The sequence below is a fragment of the Dipodomys merriami genome, unplaced genomic scaffold (assembly GCF_024711535.1).
Source record: "Dipodomys merriami isolate MVZ:Mamm:240054 unplaced genomic scaffold, mDipMer1.0.p SCAF_3, whole genome shotgun sequence".
Taxonomy (NCBI): Eukaryota; Metazoa; Chordata; class Mammalia; order Rodentia; family Heteromyidae; genus Dipodomys; species Dipodomys merriami.
The window spans coordinates 81310346-81328964 of NW_027204492.1; the positions used below are offsets into that span (position 1 = coordinate 81310346).

General features: G+C 39.8%; 1 protein-coding gene across 2 annotated transcripts in view; it reads left to right on the forward strand.

Moving 5' to 3' along the window:
* Window positions 1-17146, forward strand: part of Pfkfb1 (6-phosphofructo-2-kinase/fructose-2,6-biphosphatase 1) — a 56906-nt gene extending 39760 nt beyond the window's left edge. For both annotated transcript variants that reach the window (XM_070040381.1, XM_070040380.1), the window contains exons 10-14: window positions 3459-3563; window positions 12278-12407; window positions 15454-15516; window positions 16417-16481; window positions 16839-17146. In XM_070040381.1, the coding sequence (XP_069896482.1) occupies window positions 3459-3563; window positions 12278-12407; window positions 15454-15516; window positions 16417-16481; window positions 16839-16898 (423 nt within the window). In that variant the 3' untranslated portion in view covers window positions 16899-17146. The remainder of the gene's footprint in view (window positions 1-3458; window positions 3564-12277; window positions 12408-15453; window positions 15517-16416; window positions 16482-16838) is intronic.
* The last annotated feature ends 1473 nt before the right edge of the window (window positions 17147-18619 follow it).

Genomic DNA, 18619 nt, shown 5'->3' on the forward strand with positions numbered 1-18619 from the left:
CAGCCCTAGGAAACTTATTTTTGCTTCCCATGCAAATGAGAGTTAAAGATTCAAAATGGTAGTTTTTGCCTGTAGCTTTTGTACTTGCTGAGCTGGGCAAATTCACATGATATTGTTAGTCTAATAACTCCTAATCTGGAAGAGTGATTGTAAACAAAGTTTTCTGAAAAAAGCTCAAGGTAAGACACAGAACAAAATGGGCTTGGAATGGAATAATAAATTTCGTTCAGGGAAAGAGAAAACAGGTCATGTGAAAGCCCAGTGTTGAAAAGAGAATGTGAGCTGGTCAAGAAGCCAAAAGAATAGTGGAGAGGCAGGGACAATAATAGGGACATATGGGGGAAAGGGAGATGAGGCTAGAAAAAGAGCCTAGGTCACAGGACCTTACAGTCCATGTTGCTAGATATAGATGCTCTTTTGGCAGCATTGGGAAGCTGATGACATTGCCTAAGTCAAGGAGAAGTAGTCTGAATGTAACTACAATGTTTTGTGTGTGTGTGCCTGTCCTAGGGCTTAAACTCAGGGTCTGTATGCTGTCCTTGAGCTTTATTGCTCAATGCTAGAGATCTATCACTTGTGCCACAGCTCTACTTTCAGCTTTTTGGTGGTTTATTGGAGATAAGAATCACAGATTTGCCGGGCGCTGGTGGCTCACGCCTGTAATCCTAGCTACTCAGGAGGCTGAGATCTGAGGATCGCGGTTCAAAGCCAGCCCAGGCAGGAGAGACCGTGAGACTCCTATCTCCAATAAACCACCAGAAAACCGGAAGTGGCGCTGTAGCTCAAGTGGTAGAGCGCTCGCCTTGAGCTAAAGAGCTGAGGGACAACGCCAAGGCCCAGAGTTCAAGCCCCACAACCGACAAAAAAAAAAAAAAAGAATCACAGATTTTCCTGCATGGGCTTCAAACCACAATCCTCAGATCACAGCCTCCTGGGTGGCTAGCATGAGTCACCAATGCCTGGCTATAACTACATTTTTTGTGAACATCTTGGGGCTTGAACTCAGGGCATGGGTACTGTCCCTGAGCTTTCTTTGTTTAAGGATGGTGCTCTATCACTTGAGCTACAGCCACCCTTCTGGCATTTTTGGTGCTTAACAGGAGGTGAGTCTCAGGAAGTTTCTTACTCAGGCTGGCTTTGAACCATGATCCTCAGATCTCAGCCTCCTGAAAACTAGTGCTAGACAAGCACTCTACCACTAAGCAACATTCCCAGCCCAGGAATGGATTTGAGAGAGAGATAGGAGGTAGAAACTTGAGAATTGGCTATAGTCGATGGATAAGGAAGAAGAAGAAATAAGTTATTGGTTTCTTTTCTTTTTCTTTTTTTGTTGGTTGTGGGGCTTGAACTCTGGCCTTGGGCGCTATCCCTCAGCAATTCAGCAAAAGGTGAGCAGTATACTGCTTGAGACACAATGCCACTTCTGGTTTTCTAGTGGTTTATTGGAGATAAGAGTCTCACGGACTTTCCAGTCCGGGCTGGCTTTGAACCATGATCCTCAGATCTCAGCCTCCTGAGTATTTAGGATTACAGGCATGAGCCACCAGCGCCCGGCTGTTTATTTTCTTTTATTAACAATAATATTAAATGTTTAATTCCAGAGATATTGGTTTTTTATGTGCTTGTACATATTCTACTAGTACATTTTACATATGGTATGCTTAATAGTCTGAACACTTTTATAAGGTAGTTGTAATTCTCTTCATTTTGTAAATGAGGAAGATAAATCTAGAGAGGGTTACGCAATTTGCCTAAAGTCAAAATACGGAGCCCATGACCATTCTCCAGGCCAAAGGATTACAACATGCCTCAGAATAAAAGGTAGATTTCAATCAGAAGGGCCTGTGTGCCCAGTAGGCACACTTTTTTCCATGTACAGTGTCAGTTCAAGAGGTTTGACATGGCTGGGCTGTTTTTAGGATATGGAAGGGTCCAGTTTCTCACCCCTGCAGGAAGCCTGGTAGGTAGTCTCAAAAAACAACCAGAAACTGGGTGTCAGTGACTCATTACTGTAATCCTAGCTACCCAGGAGGCTGAGATCTGAGGATCATGGTTCAAAGCCAGCCAGAGCAGGATAGTTTGTATAGTTTGGAAGATTCTAAAATCCAATTAAACACCAAAAATGCTGGAAGTGGAGCTGTGACTCTACTAGCCTTGATTGAAAAAAAACTAAGGGACCCTCCCAGGCCCTAAGTTCAAGCTACATTACAGGCACCAAAAAAAAGGGAAAAAATAGGCTTCTGCCCCCTTACACACTTACAAAGAGACTATAGAAACGTAATATCACTTCCCACCACCTCCAGCATTCACTTACCTGTGGGGGATTTCTCAATATATGGAAGCTGTCATATGCTTGAGTAACGCTTTCTCTTAGTCCCTGATACCTTTGTTAGATGAAGAATATGTCTCCTCAAAGCCTATTCTGAAGCCTTTAATCATTTACTAGTTTCCACCCTCTTCTATGTTTGTGGCTACTTGTCAGTTTTCCAGAGATCCCAAAGTAGGAGGCAGAACAGGAAGAACAGAGAAGACTCTTCAATGGGAAAGCATCATTGTATTATATACATATATGTACTTGCATAGAATCCTAGATACTGTCTTTAAGTATGCTTACATATGCACACATACATTCCACAAACAGGGACCATCTTTTACCACTCATACCTGCACTACACATGTGCCCAGAGAGACATATACATGTAGAAATAAATATAGACACATTTGTTATAAACATAGTCTTGCATATATTCCCACATGGACACAGAGGAGCATATCATGACATGAACATAGCACATTCATATCCTCCAGCACATTACTGCAAATTCACAGAGACTTCAGATGCAGGTACACACATGCACATATAAATGGAAACATGAGTGACAAACACGTTCATAGATATACGTTCCACACAGAAACCTGTGTGGAGACAAATACTACAGCAACACCCACACAAGCACATTTTCAGATGTTCAGACACCCTGTATACACACACACACACACACACACACACACACACACACACACACACACACACTCACTCATTCACACAAACATGGCATATGTAGGAACAAATACACACCAATATTAGGTATGAAGTGCTTAATTATACCTTGTGTATGCATCATAAATATGCTGCATATATGCTATCAATCACAAATCCTTCTGCTTGCATATTTATAAAAACACACATTTGTATGTATTATATACATCTATGGACATACTGAGACAATATAGGAAAATGCCATACACTCAGTTCAACACATTCATTCATACTCACACTCACACAGCCACAAACCCTCTGTACACATATATAATCACAAACAACAGGGATCACTTCCGAGCTTTGTTCATAGACATACAGATTTTCTACTATTCCATATCATTGGTCTTAGAACTATGCTAACAGCTGTGTGGATTTCGTCAGGTGAATACTTTTGTCTCCAAATGCTTTTTCTTAGGGTGTCTGTGAAGAGATGACCTATGAAGAAATCCAGGAACACTATCCTGAAGAATTTGCACTACGGGACCAAGATAAATATCGCTACCGCTATCCCAAGGGAGAGGTAAAAATTTTTGAGGAGTGGCCTAAATACTAGATCTCTTTCACAATATCTTCATTCCTAAACAGCCTTAGAGACAAGGTAAAGCATATTTTTCAATGGCTGCCATCTCCAAAGTACATGATTATCTGGTCTTTGGCTTTCTCAGGTTCTTAGTTGTAGGCAACATAGGTAGGGTAAGGTCAAGAGGAAAAAAGACAAATGAAGAGAAGGAGAGAATGCAGTCAAGACTCCAATGTATAGCCTATAAAATTAAGAAGAATGGGGGAAGAGATGTGTAGGAAACGGATGGGTAAGAATCTTGAAAGGGGGTGACATATATCAAGATATTGTATTCATAAACTGCTTTGTTTAATGGCAACTCCTTTGTACAACTACTAAAAATAAAAATAATAATAATAAGGAGGAGGAAGAAGAAGAAGAGGAAGAGGAGGAAGAGGAGGCTACATATTGGTACACATGATAACATGTACCTGAAATCCTGGTGTTTAGGATACTAAGGCCAAAAACATCTCAAGTTCAAGATCGTTGTAGGCTACATAGCAAGACTTAATCTCAGAAAAGCTAAACATACAACTGTGCATGTTTATGCTCTCTCTTACTTGTAGGAGAAGCCATTTTATCCTATACATTGTCCTGGGTACACACCATCATTAAAGACACTTGAAATAATTCATCATAGTCTAATTATATGATAGCTTGTTGCCAAGTTGCTTAAAGCTCCAGCCTATCTGGGCAGTTGGCATCACCCCCAGGGAACAATAGGTACTACTTCAGTCAACCTTTTTGCTACTGCAGGAAAAAGATCATCATTTTCCCATCCCCATATGAAATGAGTGGTTATTGCTTTCAATCCAGCCTCCACTTAGCCAGTTCTGAATTTTAGAGTGTTTTTGTCACACTCCATTTCAGATACAATTTCCTGTGACTGGTTATCAAAAAAGCACAGTATTTGGAAAGGTATAGCAATCGATATTGTTTTCAGTTATGAAGCACTTTCACGTTTGCCTTCATCCTCAGAAATAGCTTATAAAGTCAATCAAAATTTGCCATCATTTCTTTATAGTTTTTGAAGTTATACAATTAGAGGCATATAAATTAAGGCAATTCATCTTCTTTGTGAATCAAATGTTTATTATTACATAATGACTGAACATATTTTCTTATAGTGTTATTTCCTGAAAGTATATTTTATCTGACATTAATATAGCTATATAGGATTGTTTCTGATGACTTTGTATAATTTTATTTATCATTACTCATATACTTTCAGCTTCTTGTTTTGTGTCTTTTTTATAGTTTATAGTTGGATTTTGATATTTTCAATCCAAACTGAAATGTGTCTTTTGAGTAAGTTTTTGAATGATATATTTGGTATTCATTAGTATCATGACTATTGATTTTTAAAATTCATTTTATCTTGTCTTGATTCTCTATGCTTACTCTATCTTTTCTGCCTTTTTTGGGGGGTGGCAGTACTAGGGTTTTTAACTCAGGGCCTCTCACTTGCTAGGCAGGCATTCTCTCGGCACTTGAGCCACATCTCCAGTCCTTTTTGCTTTAGATATTTTTTCAAGGATAGTCTTGTTTTTTGGCTTGGACATATGATCCTTTTCATATACCTCCCACAAAGCTGGGATGACAGATATATGCCACCATGCCTATCTTTCTTTCTTTCTTTCTTTTTAGATGTGTACTTGCTAACATTTTCCCATGGCTGGCCTTGGGCCACAATCCTCCCAATATCTACTGCTTGAGTAGCTGGGACCACTGGTGTCAACCTCTGCATAGAGCTTATTCCTGTTTTCCTTAGCATTATCTTTATACATCCATATTTAAATTATATAATCTGTTTCCATATTTTCAGAGGCTATATTTAACATTTTTAAGGGTTTCATCCACGCTCACTCCATCCTGAAGGTATTCCACCAACAGTAAGAGCCCAAAATATTATTCCTTTTTATTGCGTTTTTGTGGCTGATATACAGAGGGGTTACAGTTACATGAATCAGGTACAATCAGTACAATTCTTTTTTAACCATTTTTTCCCTTCCATCGCTCTCCCCCAATCTTTCCCTCCCATCTTCACCCATAAGATATCCAGTTCATTTTTTACATAACCTGGATGTCCCTCAGTGGACTAATGGATCAAGAAAATGTTATATATATATATATATATATATATATATATATACTGAAATTCTACTCATCCATCAGAAAGAATGATAATGTACCATTTGTAAGGAAATGGAGAGATCTGGAAAATATTACATTAAGCAAAGTAAGCCAGAACCAGAGAAACATAGGCTTCATGGTTTCTCTCATTTGTGGTAACTAGAATGTGCCTATAAATCTACAAGTAAACGCACTGAATGGCCAAAACAAATAAATAAAACCAGGGCATGATAAACTATATAGGACCCTAGTCATAAATATACAGAGGCCAAAGGAGCCTAAGCATAGGAGTAGTGGGCCAAAGGCTCAATAGATATGAACAGATTATCATATAAAATAATATTCTATGAAATGAACTCCAAAAGAAGGAAACAAGAGACACTGTAGTTGCTATTGTTACTGTTTTCATTCTCTCTTCCTTTTGTATTGTGTTACAAAATATTACTCTTTAAAATCATTCAAAATAATTCTTTTTTTTTTTTTTTGAGTCCGGTTGTGGGGCCTGAACTCTGGGCCTGGGTGCTGTCCTTTAGCTCTTCAGCTCAAGGCTAGCGCTCTACCACTTGAGCCATAGCGCCACTTCCGGCTTTTTTCTTTTTGCTTATGTGGTGCTGAGGAATTGAACCCAGGGCCTCTGGCATGCAAGGCAAGCGCTCTACCACTAAGCCACCTTCCCAGCCCCCAAAATAATTCTTTACTGTATGTTGTTATATAACTGGGATACTTAACCTTATTTTCTTTTTGTGGTTTATTCCTTTTAATTGTACAAAATAATATATTTGACTATGACATTTCCACACATGTATTTTGTACTGTGATCCTGTTTACCCCCTCACTCTCTCAGACTCCTTCCCCCTCCCCTATTTTCCTTCTCTTCAAGTACTCTCATGTTTAGGCATAATTTTGGTTTGTTAGTATTTATATATCTAGATTTGCCATTTTAGAAAAACATACAATATTTATCATTCTGAGTCTGGTTTATTTTGCCTAAAGTTACATCAGTTTTCCTACAAATGACACAATTTTGCCTAATTATGGCTGAACAATATTCCATTGTGTATGTATACCACATTTTCTCTATCACATGTAGACTGACTCCATAGTTTGGCTATTGTGAAGATTGCTGCAGTAAACATGGGTGTGTGCTTACTTACATTCCTTCAGGTCAATGCCCGGGAGTGATACGGTAGCATCATATGGCTGGTCTATTTTTAGGTTTTGTTACAATGGCTCTATAGTCTAATTTGAAGTCAGATATAATACCTCCATCATTGCTCTTTTTATTCAGCATTGTTTTGGATATTCAGGATTTTTTGTGCTTCCATATGAATTTTGGGAGTTTTTTTGAGTCTGTAAAGAATGTCATTGGAATTTTGAAGGGGATTTAATTGAGTCTGTATATAATTTATGGTAATATAGCCATTTTTAAAGAATTAATTCCAATGATCCATGAACAAGTCTTTTCATTTACTAGTGTCTTTAATTTCTTCGGTGTTTTATAATTTCATGGTAGAAGTCTTTTACCTAGTTTAGGATTACTGCTGGTTTTTTTGTGGCTATTGTGAATGGGATATTAGAACCACCAACTATTATCATATCTGGACCTTTATATCAACTAGTGTGTCTTTTATGAAATATTTCTTCTTCTCCATCTTCTCCTTCTTCTCCATCTTCTCCATCTTCTCCTTCTTCTCCTTCCCCCTCCTCCCCCTCCCCCTCCCCCTCCTCCTCCTCCTCCCCCCCTCCTTCTCCTCCTTCTCCCCTCCTCCTCCTCCTCCTCCTCCTCCTCCTCCTCCTCCTCCTCCTCCTCCTCCTCCTCCTCCTCCTCCTCCTCCTCCTCCTTCTCCTCCTCCTCCTCCTCCTCCTCCTCTTCTTTTTCTGTTCCTGAGGCTTGAACTGAGGGCCTGGGTACTGTCCCTGAGCTTCTCAGGCTCAAGGCTAAGGCTCTACTACCGGAGCCACAATGCCACTTCCAGCTTTTTCTGAGTAGTTTATTGGAGAGTCTCATGGATTTTTCTTGCCCAGGCTAGCTTCTAACCATGATCTTCAGATCTCCACCTCCTGAGTAGCTAAGATTATAGAAGGCATTATATCTTCTTGATGGATTATTCTTTTTGCTAATATATTTACCCTCTTTATCTCTTATGACTAATTTTGGCTTAAAGTCTGTTTTGTCAGGTATGAATGTAGCTACCCTTGCTTGTTTTTGTCTTCCACTGCTTGGTATATAATTTCTATTCTTTCACTTTCAGTATGTGTTTCCTTGTCAGTGAGGGTGTCTCTTCCAGATAACAAATAAGTAGATCTTGTTTTGAATCCAATAATCCAGTCTATGACTTTTAATTAGAGAATTAAAGTCATTTATGGTTATCAAGGGGAGTTTGGTAATTCCTGTTGTTTTGTTGTATTTTTAAAGGTTGATTCTATTATGATTTGTTCTTTTGCTCTCATTCATCTTAGGTTGTTGATTTATTGAGTTAAACATATTTGATTCTTTCCTCTTCACATGTATTTATAAATTCCTCATGAAATGTATTCTTTCCTGAGCTCTCATGTTTCTGACTTATCTTTATTCCTTCTCAGGGTATAGGATATTTTTCATAAAGCTGGCTTTGTAGTCATGGATTGCTTTATTTTGTACTTGTCTTTGAAGGTCTCTATTTCTTCATTATTTTAAGTGATAAGTAGGATATGGTGCTCTTAATGGGCAGTTATTTACTATTGGGGCTCGACATATGTTATTCCATGCTTTTGTAGCTTTTAGGGTTTCTGCTCAGAGGTTTGAAAAAAATTGTTTTTGCCTTTACATGAAGCTGACATTTTTCTCTTGCAGCTTTCTTTATTTCCCTAATAATTCCATTTAATCATTTTCCTATAACTTTAGTTTTTATCTTGCTCCTTCTTCTAACATGTAGATTCTTAGTTTTGTTCTCTTGATTATGACTCAGAGTGCTTAAAAATCTGAGTTCACATTTACTTTTATTCCTTTATTGCTATCTGAATATAGTACTCTCTCAACCTTGTCTTCAATACCCTATATGCTTTCTTCTGTTTGATATAGTCTATGATGGTTTCCACTTCGTTTTTTATTTTATTTATTGAAGTTTTCTTTTTCATCATTTCCTTTTTATTTCAAAATCACATAGCCTTGAATTGCTCATCCATGTTACTGATTTGATGAAATTACTTCATTTAGCAGTATGTTTGAATTCTTTCTGAGGTCACAGTGTGTGTGTGTGTGTGTGTGTGTGTGTGTGTGTGTGTGTGTGTGTGTGTGTGTGTGTGTGTGTGTGTGTGTCCTAGGACTTGATCTCAGGACCTGGGTTCTGTCCATGAGGTTTTGTGCTCAAGGCTATCACTCTACCACTTAAGCCACAGCTCTACTTTTAGCTTTTCAATGGTTAATTGAAGCTCAAAGTCTCACCAACTGAGCTGTCTTCAAACTGTAATCCTCAGATCTCAGCCTTCTGAATAGCTAGGATTATAGTTGTGAGCTATATTACCAGTACCCAGCATATCAATCATTTATTTTTTGGGGTCCGGTCGTGGGGCCTGAACTCTTGGCCTAGGTGCTCTCCCTCAGCTCTTCAGCTCAAGGCTAGCGCTCCACCACTTGAGCCACAGCACCACTTTAGGCTTGTCTTTTTGCTTATGTGGTGCTGAGGAATCGAACCCAGGGCCTCATGCATGCAAGGCAAGCAATCTACCACTGAGCCACCTTCCCAGCCCCTCAATCATTTTTAAAACTTGGCTTTTGAATTCTTTTCCATTTTAGCCATTTTAGTACTTTCACTTTGGTTATTAAGGTATTATGAGCCTTTGAGAAGTTATATTCTCTCTATTTTTATTTCTTAGGTTTCTACATTGTGATTTGTGCATGTTTAGGATGGGTGTCTCTTTTTATTTGTTTGGGTGGTACTTGGGTTTGAATTCAGAGCTTCATACTTGGTAGGCAAGCATTCTACTATTTGAGCTGAATTCCAGCCATCTTCTTATATTGTTTGAGGGATTTTTCAGTCTTCTTAGTAGAGTGTTCTCTAAGGGTCACAAGCCCTACTGTCAGATACTTAGCCATAGTACAAAACATCAACTACACTCCCAATAAAGTTACAAAAGAAAGAAGCTAGAATATTTATAGGATACACTAGTTTAAAAGTTATTAGATAGAGAGGTACTAATAATTAAATGCTAACAAAGGGTGATGCAGAAAGAAAATAGAAGATGCAAAATAGGAAAGAAGGGAACATTTATGGGGTGGAGTTATGTGAAATGTTGGAGTAACAGAACAGAGGACATGATACAACTAAGAATAACTAAAAGTGAAAACTTGAGTACAAAGGACAAGAACAGAATAAAAACTGCAATGAACCACCACTACAGCAAAACAAAAATAATTTTTAAAAAACACCAGTTTTTCTTCCTCACTGAGAAAAAGAAAGTGAATTACCCCTCAGCCTTGTGATTTCAACTTCCTTTCTGGGGAATATTTGGTTTTACTTCTCTGAATTCCAGACAAGTTAGACTAGAAAAAGCAGTTTACAGGCTAAGCTAGATCCTACAGTGCTGGGCCCCTGCATTACTGTTTTGCTCAGAGCTCTATGTTAGGGCTCACTGCTTCTTATATAAATCCAAAGTTCAAATTCTAGACTTCATCTAGCTTCTGCTTATTGTTTACTATTGTCCTCCCTAGCTCTTCCTTGTCATTCAACTATCCCTGAGCCTTAGTGTTATGGAAACATGGGAGTGTTACAGGCTGTCTCTTTAAGACCATCTTACACTCAGCATTCTAATATACATGACTAACATAATATTGTATCTTGTATGTTTGTTGCTTTTTTTCTTTGTTTTGTCCTCTGAAGTCTAGATAATTACTTATTTTATCTTGCTTGATATTAGTTGGACATCCTCAATTTGAGGATTGGGATTTTCATCAATTGTAGAATGCTATCAGATATTATTACATCTTTAAAAATTCTTCTCAGATTTTCTCTGTTATCTCTTTCTGGAAATACTGTTAGGCAAGTGTCACTCCTCCCTTTATCCTTCGTCTATCCCTTTGATTTCTTTGTTGGCTTCTAGAAAATTTTGCTCTGTTTTATCTTCCAATTCACTTCAGAAACCAAATCATACTTAATACGCAGTCTCTATCCCCTCCATTTACTTTTCAACTTTAATGACTATAGTTTTCATTTCTGAAATTCTATTTAGTTCTTTCTGAAATCTATATCATATATTTCTTGCTTCTTTCTTAGATTTTTACTTGCATATTTTGTTTCTTTAAATATTTCAAGCATTAATTTTATATTGTTCATCCTTTATCTTACGTTTTTAGGATTATATTCCTGTTATTTCTTACTTTCATCCATAGCCGCTTATTTCCTTGTCTATTTATGAGCTTCATTTTGACAAGAATTTATCTATGGAAATCCCATGCATCAGAGGTGAGAAAATCTATAGAGAATTTCCATTTGCTTTTTCCAGTTACTCCTAGAAGCTACCAACTCAAGACCATTAAAAAACCACCTTGTAAAACATATATAGAGTGTAATTCAGAATCACAAAGCCACCTAAGGGAACTTAGAGTTACAATTCTTTTTGTGTGCATGTGTGGTGGTTGGTCCAGGAGCTTGAAGTCAGGCTGTACCACCTGAGCCACAGCTTACTTTGAGGCTTCTTGGGGGATAATCACAGATATGATTTTCACAGACTTTCCTGCCTTGGGCTTGCTCTGAACTGCAGTCCTTAGATCTCGGCTTCCTGAATAGCTAGGGTTTAGGCATGAACCACCCATACCAGTTTAGACTTATAAATTCTTACAGGAGGATTTCCCTAAGTTTTATTTCCAGCAAAAATCATGGAGGGACTGATGCATTTTCTTGCTGTTTTCCCTTTTACCTGTTCATGGACTTTTTCTGGCTTACATTTTACTGAGAATTACAGACTTGCCCTTTGAGAGTCTCAGATTTGTTCATCTTGGTCCCAAATCCCCTCTGTGTGCACACTTAGCCCTTTGTCTTATAATTCTATAAATTTCTTTAAAGAGCCTTACTAAGTGCCCACAGGAAAACTTTGGCTTCTACATACCTTACCAATATATATATATATATATATATATATATATATATTCATTTTGGAACCCTATATTCAGAATTTCCTTATTCTTTTAAAATATCTGTGGTACAATTTAGTACAGATCTTGTAATGGAAAATTTTGTTGTTATAAAGCCACATATATATGTGTATGTTTGTATGTATACACATATATATTACAATATAAATGTATATCACATATCTAATATGTGATACATAGCACATATCATATTATACATGTAATATATAATATAGTTTATATTGTATGTATATAATGTTTATTGTATTATATTTTAATATTTATAATATATGTATATCCATTAAACAGATAAGAAACTGAGACCCTAAAGAGAAAATGAGTTATAACTCAACAGACCCCCTAACTAGGTTTGTCCAGTTCCTGGGAAGTCTTCTCTATATTAAATATGCCTAAGTATTTCTTTCACCTTTAGTCCTATGAGGATCTGGTTCAGCGTCTGGAGCCAGTTATAATGGAGCTGGAGCGACAGGAGAATGTTCTGGTGATCTGCCACCAGGCTGTCATGCGGTGTCTCCTGGCCTACTTTCTGGATAAAAGTTCAGGTAATACCCTTTTTTTTTGTTCCTGGCATGGGGATCTGGATGTGATTTAAGATGCTGACACCTGCAACTGGAGATTTAAATCTTACTGGTTAAAAGTACAATATCTAAATCAAGGATACCTAGGCTCGGATTCTTTGTTACATACTAACCATCCTACCTATGACAAAGTACTGTAACCCTCATGAGCCTCAGTTTGTGAAGCAGGGAAAGTGAATGGTAAAATGTAATATAATGGTAAAATATAATATAATATAATAATAATATTTATATGGGCTGTTGTATTATTATGAAGTAATGATTTAAAAGCCAGAATTAAGTCTGCTTTAGCCTAAAATGTTGAGTTAGTATTTGTCTGAAGTATACTGTCCTTGAATGAGACTGTGATCTTTTGTGGCCTCTTGATCCTAATTATAGGTTTCTATAGCAATAATTTCTCATTTTAATTTTTTGTTGTTGCCAGAACTGGGGCTTGAACTCAGGGCCTTGGCACTGCACTTAAGCTATTTTCACTCAAGGTTAGCATTCTACACTTGAGCCACAGCTCCACTTTTATCTTTTTTGGTAGTTAATTGGAATCTCATGAACTTTCTTGTCTAGGCTAGTTTGGAAACCCAAGCCTCAGATCTCAGCTTCCTGACTAGCCAGGATAACTGGCATGAGTCACATGTGTCTGGCTTCATTTTAATTTTTTTCAAATGGTAATCTGTCTAAAAATCATCTACAGAATATCTACAAACTGGACAAGGGGTGTGACAAGGGACTGCTGTTATCACCTTCACATATGAAAGCCATTTGTAATGTGGATACTGAAAGTGTTCCAAGATATTTTGAGTGTTTGAGACAATGAAATATTATATTTAATGCCTCCAATATCTTAGATGCTTGGGTCTTTTCTATTAGGCTATTTTCAAAATGTGGAATCATCCAGGGAACTTGAGAATTTGACATTGCATAAGTTATTTTCTCTAGCTGGTCTTCAGTTTTGTCACTGGAAATTGGTGATGGGATGGGTGATGGGCATTTTTGCACTACTAGAATTCTGATGTGTTCATATCTATTTGTCGGGGTACTTTTTCAGACTATGAGGTAGGCACTATAATCCCTGTTGCCCTGATGAGGAAGTCAAGGCTTGTCATGTGAAGTGGCTTGCCCAAGCTCAGAGGGCTCAGTGTCAGGGATAGGAGTTAGTTCAAGGTACATACTAGAGTCCCTCCCATCTAAAATATACATGAAGAGCATAATGTGGGGAGCATAGGTACCTCTCTCTTTCACCACTTCCCATACCCACTCTTATATACAAGTTATGCCAGCTGCTCACGACTTCCCTGGGCAGCAGGTACCACACTGCCAATCTGTTAGTTTTACCCCCATCACTCAGGAAAATGATAGAACAAGACCCAAAGAGATGATATAATGAGAAGATAGACCCATAGAATAAAAGAGCTAAAGTGCTATCAAAGTTTCATCTGAAGGACCAAAGGAAAAAGAGGCTGGCCATTTTTTATCAGTCATGGGGCTTGAACTCAGGATCTGGGTGCTGTTCCTGAACTCTTGCTCAAGGCTAGAGTTCTACCATTTTGAGCCACCAACTCCACTTCTGGTTTTCTGGTGATTAATTGGGGGTACAAGTCTCATGGGCCTTCTTGCCAGGGCTGGCTTTGAACTGTGATCTTCAGATCTCAGCATCCTGAGTAGGTAGCTAGGATTTACAGATGTGAGCCACTAGTACCCGGCAATGCTTCACTTTTCTGAGTCTGTTTCCTCATGTGGATAATGAGGGTAGACAAGATCCAAGAGCATCAATGAGGGTGCAATGAGATCAAGCACAAAAAATCCTTGGCAAATAGTCTGATGACAATGAACAGAAATAGGATGTATGCCCAGGAAAATGCCCATCTTGTCTCAGGAGTCTGAGAAGATGGTAGCAGTCCTTGTAGGCCTAGAGTGAGCCCAAGAGCAAAGAATCCATGATAAGTACTGTTCTAGCTAATGAGGGAAGGTGGGAATCCACGTTGTATCCTGGGGACTAGGAGGGTAGATACAAGAAGGGAAAGTGTCAGGCACTGGTGGCTCATTCCTGTAATCCTAGCTATTCAGGAGGCTGAGATTGCAGGATAATCTGTGAGTCTCTGATCTCCAATAAACTACTTGGAAAAAGCTGAAAGTGGTGCTGTGACTCAAGTGGCAGAGCGCTAGCCTTGAGCAAAAGAAGCTCAGGGATGGCACCCAGGCCCTCAAGCCCCAGAACAAAAAAGGGAAAAATGCTCAGAATGCCCACTGTGAGGTCCTCCACAGCAGCAGCTGCAGACCGTGTGTACAGCAAGTGTCTTGTCCTCACTAGGCCTCGGGTTTGAGTCCCTGCACTGCCACTTCCTAGCTGTGAATTCAAACCAGTCCCTCTCCCATTGAAGCCCAGTTCCCTAACTCCCTAGGGCCTAACTCCCTAGTCTTCAATACTGCCAAAAAATGGAAACAGGCCAGAAAGGAAACTGTGTTTCTGCTAATTGCCAATAACTTTCACATAATAGGGGAATGGCATTCCATATAATAGTAAATAACTGGGAATCAGTGCCTTAATCAGTGTTTGTCAATCATGAACAAGAAGGAGAGTCCCAGAAAACAGGCCCAGGCTTGGAGGAGGTTGTGGGAGCAGTCAAGATCCATATGCATCACTGCCACGGAACTGGAACATAGGAGGGTCTCAGAGAACACTTGCCAAGATGAATTATGGGCCTTTGTAGTGGGAGTACTTAGTGGAAGGTCTGGCCTGGGGCAGGAGGGAGGCTTGGTGATTCTAAGAATGAGGATATAGCTATCTCTTCTCCCAGTCAGCTTACCTTTCCCAAGGCTTTCTTTCCTCCCTGTTCCAAGTCAGTCTGGCTGCTCACATTCTCCCTGCCCAGTCTGTTAGCATCCCCTTCAGAGTGTGATGAGGCCCACCTGGGACAGGGATATGGAAGGGGATGTGACCAGAAATCCTGGAGCTTGAGAGGTGATGCTAGGAACAGCACAGTGGCTCTGAAAACTGTTATCTCCTTCTTTGTAGATGAGCTGCCCTATCTCAAGTGCCCTCTACACACAGTTCTCAAACTCACACCTGTGGCTTATGGTGAGTATACCCCAGTCTCATCTAAGGAAAGGGACATAGAGGCCATAAACATTGCTTCCATTGCATGCCATTTGTCCCAGAGTTCTGGGGAGCAGAGGGTTCCTGGGTGGGTGGTAGAGTATCTTAATGGAGCTAAGACTGGTGGCGGTAGAATAAAAGAGAAGAAGTAGGATGGTCTCTAAATCTGGGGCCTCACTCCAACTTTCTGTCTCTAACCCAGCACTGAGCACAGAACACAGAACACTGAGCTATAAAGGGTAGTCCTCAAAGGAAACCAGAGAAAAAATTGTAGGTTGAGGCTATATTGAGGAAAGTTTATATATCGTTCTAGGCATACCATCTATCCTGCATAGTTTAGACTCTATTGGGTATTAGTTAGTTAGGAAAGGTTCACAAGCAGAGAAAGGACATATTCAAATCTACTCAGGGGTATAAACAGAACAGCATAACCTACTGCACCTGAAGTAGCATGTGTTCCACAGGAACAGAGTTAATGGGGCTTCCAGAGGCATTAAGCCTCCTCTATCAGTCCCAAGCTCCTAGAACTCCTTCATGACATCCACACATCCAGTATCATCATAACCACACTAACTACTAAGCAGACTGCCTGGGTGTCAGTGCCAAGACCAGTGGCCAAGGGCTCTTCCATGTCTTCTGGATTCATCAGTCTTATAGCATCTCCTACCCATGTACAAATGAGCAACTGAAACTCAGACAACTCGAGACTGTTAGGGGTGGAGTTGGGGAACATCTTCCTCACACATCTGCCTAGTCTGAATTCCTCTCCCTACAGAACAATGTAGCTGGGGGGAGGCGGTGCTATGGGATAGGGAATGATACCTCAGGAAGACCTGTGTTTACCTCAAGGGCTTATGAACACATGGCTTGTTCTTTTCTGAGGCTGTAAAGTGGAGTCCATCTACCTGAATGTAGAGGCTGTGAACACACACCGGGAGAAGCCAGAGGTAGGTAGGCGTTCTGTACTGGAATTAGCTGTGGGTACAGCATGGTGAGAACACCCTCCCTCACAGAAGAGCCACCCTAGCCCTAAAGATCCTGGATGGTTCATATCAATGGGGAAATAACCAGCACCCAGAAATGAAGGAGCCATAGCCCAGATCTGAAGCACTGTAGGCACTGGACTGGGACATTCCCTGCCCCAAAGGCCCTAGATTAAGATTCCCAGAGGTCTGCCTGAGAAGAGGGTCAGAACCTGGGCCTGGCTAAAATATGGGAGCCCAGCAGTGAAAGCAGGAGGCTGGAAAAGGACTGAGGATCTACACTGCTATCTCCTTCATCTTAACCCTGCAATCTCTTTTCAGAATGTGGATATCACCCGGGAACCCAAGGAAGCCCTGGATACCGTCCCTGCCCATTACTGAGCCTTTTCCAAGAGTTCAAACTGCCTCTGTGCTCACTGCCTCCCACCTGTAGGACAGCTGTACCTGCTCTTCTCCTGAGACCATTCTAGCCTTAGCCTCAATGAGAGAACACTAGCTATAATGTACAAGTCCTCAGCAATTCCCAAACAAGTCTCAATTCCTAGGCACAATTAAAGAGCCTACCTAGCTGTAGATCAAACTATCTTAGTTTCTATTTTCTGATGAATAAAGACTTCGTACTGCCTGTTGATGGGTGATTAAAGACTTCTCCTTTCGTTTCCAAGATCTTGGTCCAAACCCAATGCTGATGTTCTGCATGTGAAATGAGTTAGGACAGGGGGGTTGTCGGGGGGGGGGGAGGCAAAGAGCTTCCTGGAACAGAGTCCTAGAGTAGCACCTCCAAAAATGACACAGAAAAATAGTCACTGTGAGTGCCTGGGGGCTTTGGTCCTTGGTGGTCAAGGTACGTCATCCTTATGTAAGAATCCAGTGTTTGCCAGACACCAGTAGTTCATGTCTGTAATCTTAGCTTCTTGGGAGGCTGAGAATGGGACCATCATGATTTGAGATCAGTCCAAGCAAAAAGTTTGCAACACTGCCATCTCAGCCAGTAAAAAAGCATGGTGTAGAGGTACATACCTATTATCTATACAGGAAGTATAACCAGGAGCATGGTAATGGAGGACTAGCCTAGAAATAAACGTGACACCTTATTCAAAAAATAAAATCAAAAAGGGGTTAGGGTGTGGCTCGGCCCAAAGTTCAAACCTGAGTACCACAAAGAAGAAAAAAGACAAACTTACTGTCTTTGTTTCCTTGCTCTTTCATTGTAGTCACCTAGCAATGTACAATTCCCTAAATAGCATGATGAATTGTAAAGGAGCTGGGCACTGGTAGCTTTATGCCTATAATCATACTCAGGAGGCTGAGATCTGAGGATTGAGGTTCAAAGCCAGTCTGGGCAGAAACATCTATTAGACTTTTCTCCAATTAACCATCAGAAAACGGAAGTAGTGCTATGCCTCAAGTGGTAGAGTGCTACCTTTGAGCTGAAGAGCTCAGGGACAGGGCCCAGGTCCAGAGTTCAAGCCCCACGATGAACCAAAAAAAAATATAAAGCACTCTAGACAATCACACCAAAGGGTGTGAAACCAAAGGATGATACTCTTAGTGGATCAGAGGCAATACCTCTGATCATATAAAATAATATTTATCAAAATGAACTCCACAAAAATGGAAAAAAGAAACCCTGTATAATAGTCTACACTGTTTTTTTGCTTGGGATATCCTGGAGTTGCTAGAAATAGATCTCTGTTGATATGTTCCATGTATTCGTCAGGGTTATCCTCTGCTTTCGAGCCCCGATCCCTATCTAGCTCTTTCCTTCCTACTTTCTCAAGACACATCAATCAATTGAGTCTTCCAATATCAAACTTCAAATTCTCTCTTGGTTTTGATTAATGTAATGGGCTCATCTTTCTTTCCTATCCTAAGAAAATCTTCCCTTATTCCCATGTTCTCTAGTTACCTCTCTTCCTATCTCTCCATCTCCATTCTTACACAAATGACTCAAAGTAAATCTGTACTTAGTACCCAGATGTTTACTACCCTTTGTCTTCTGCTCCATGTTTGTCCAAGCTCATGTCCCCTGGACTGCCATGGTTTCCCAGACTTCTCTTTTTTTTATTTTTCTTTTTGGTTTGAGACCAGGACTTGAACGA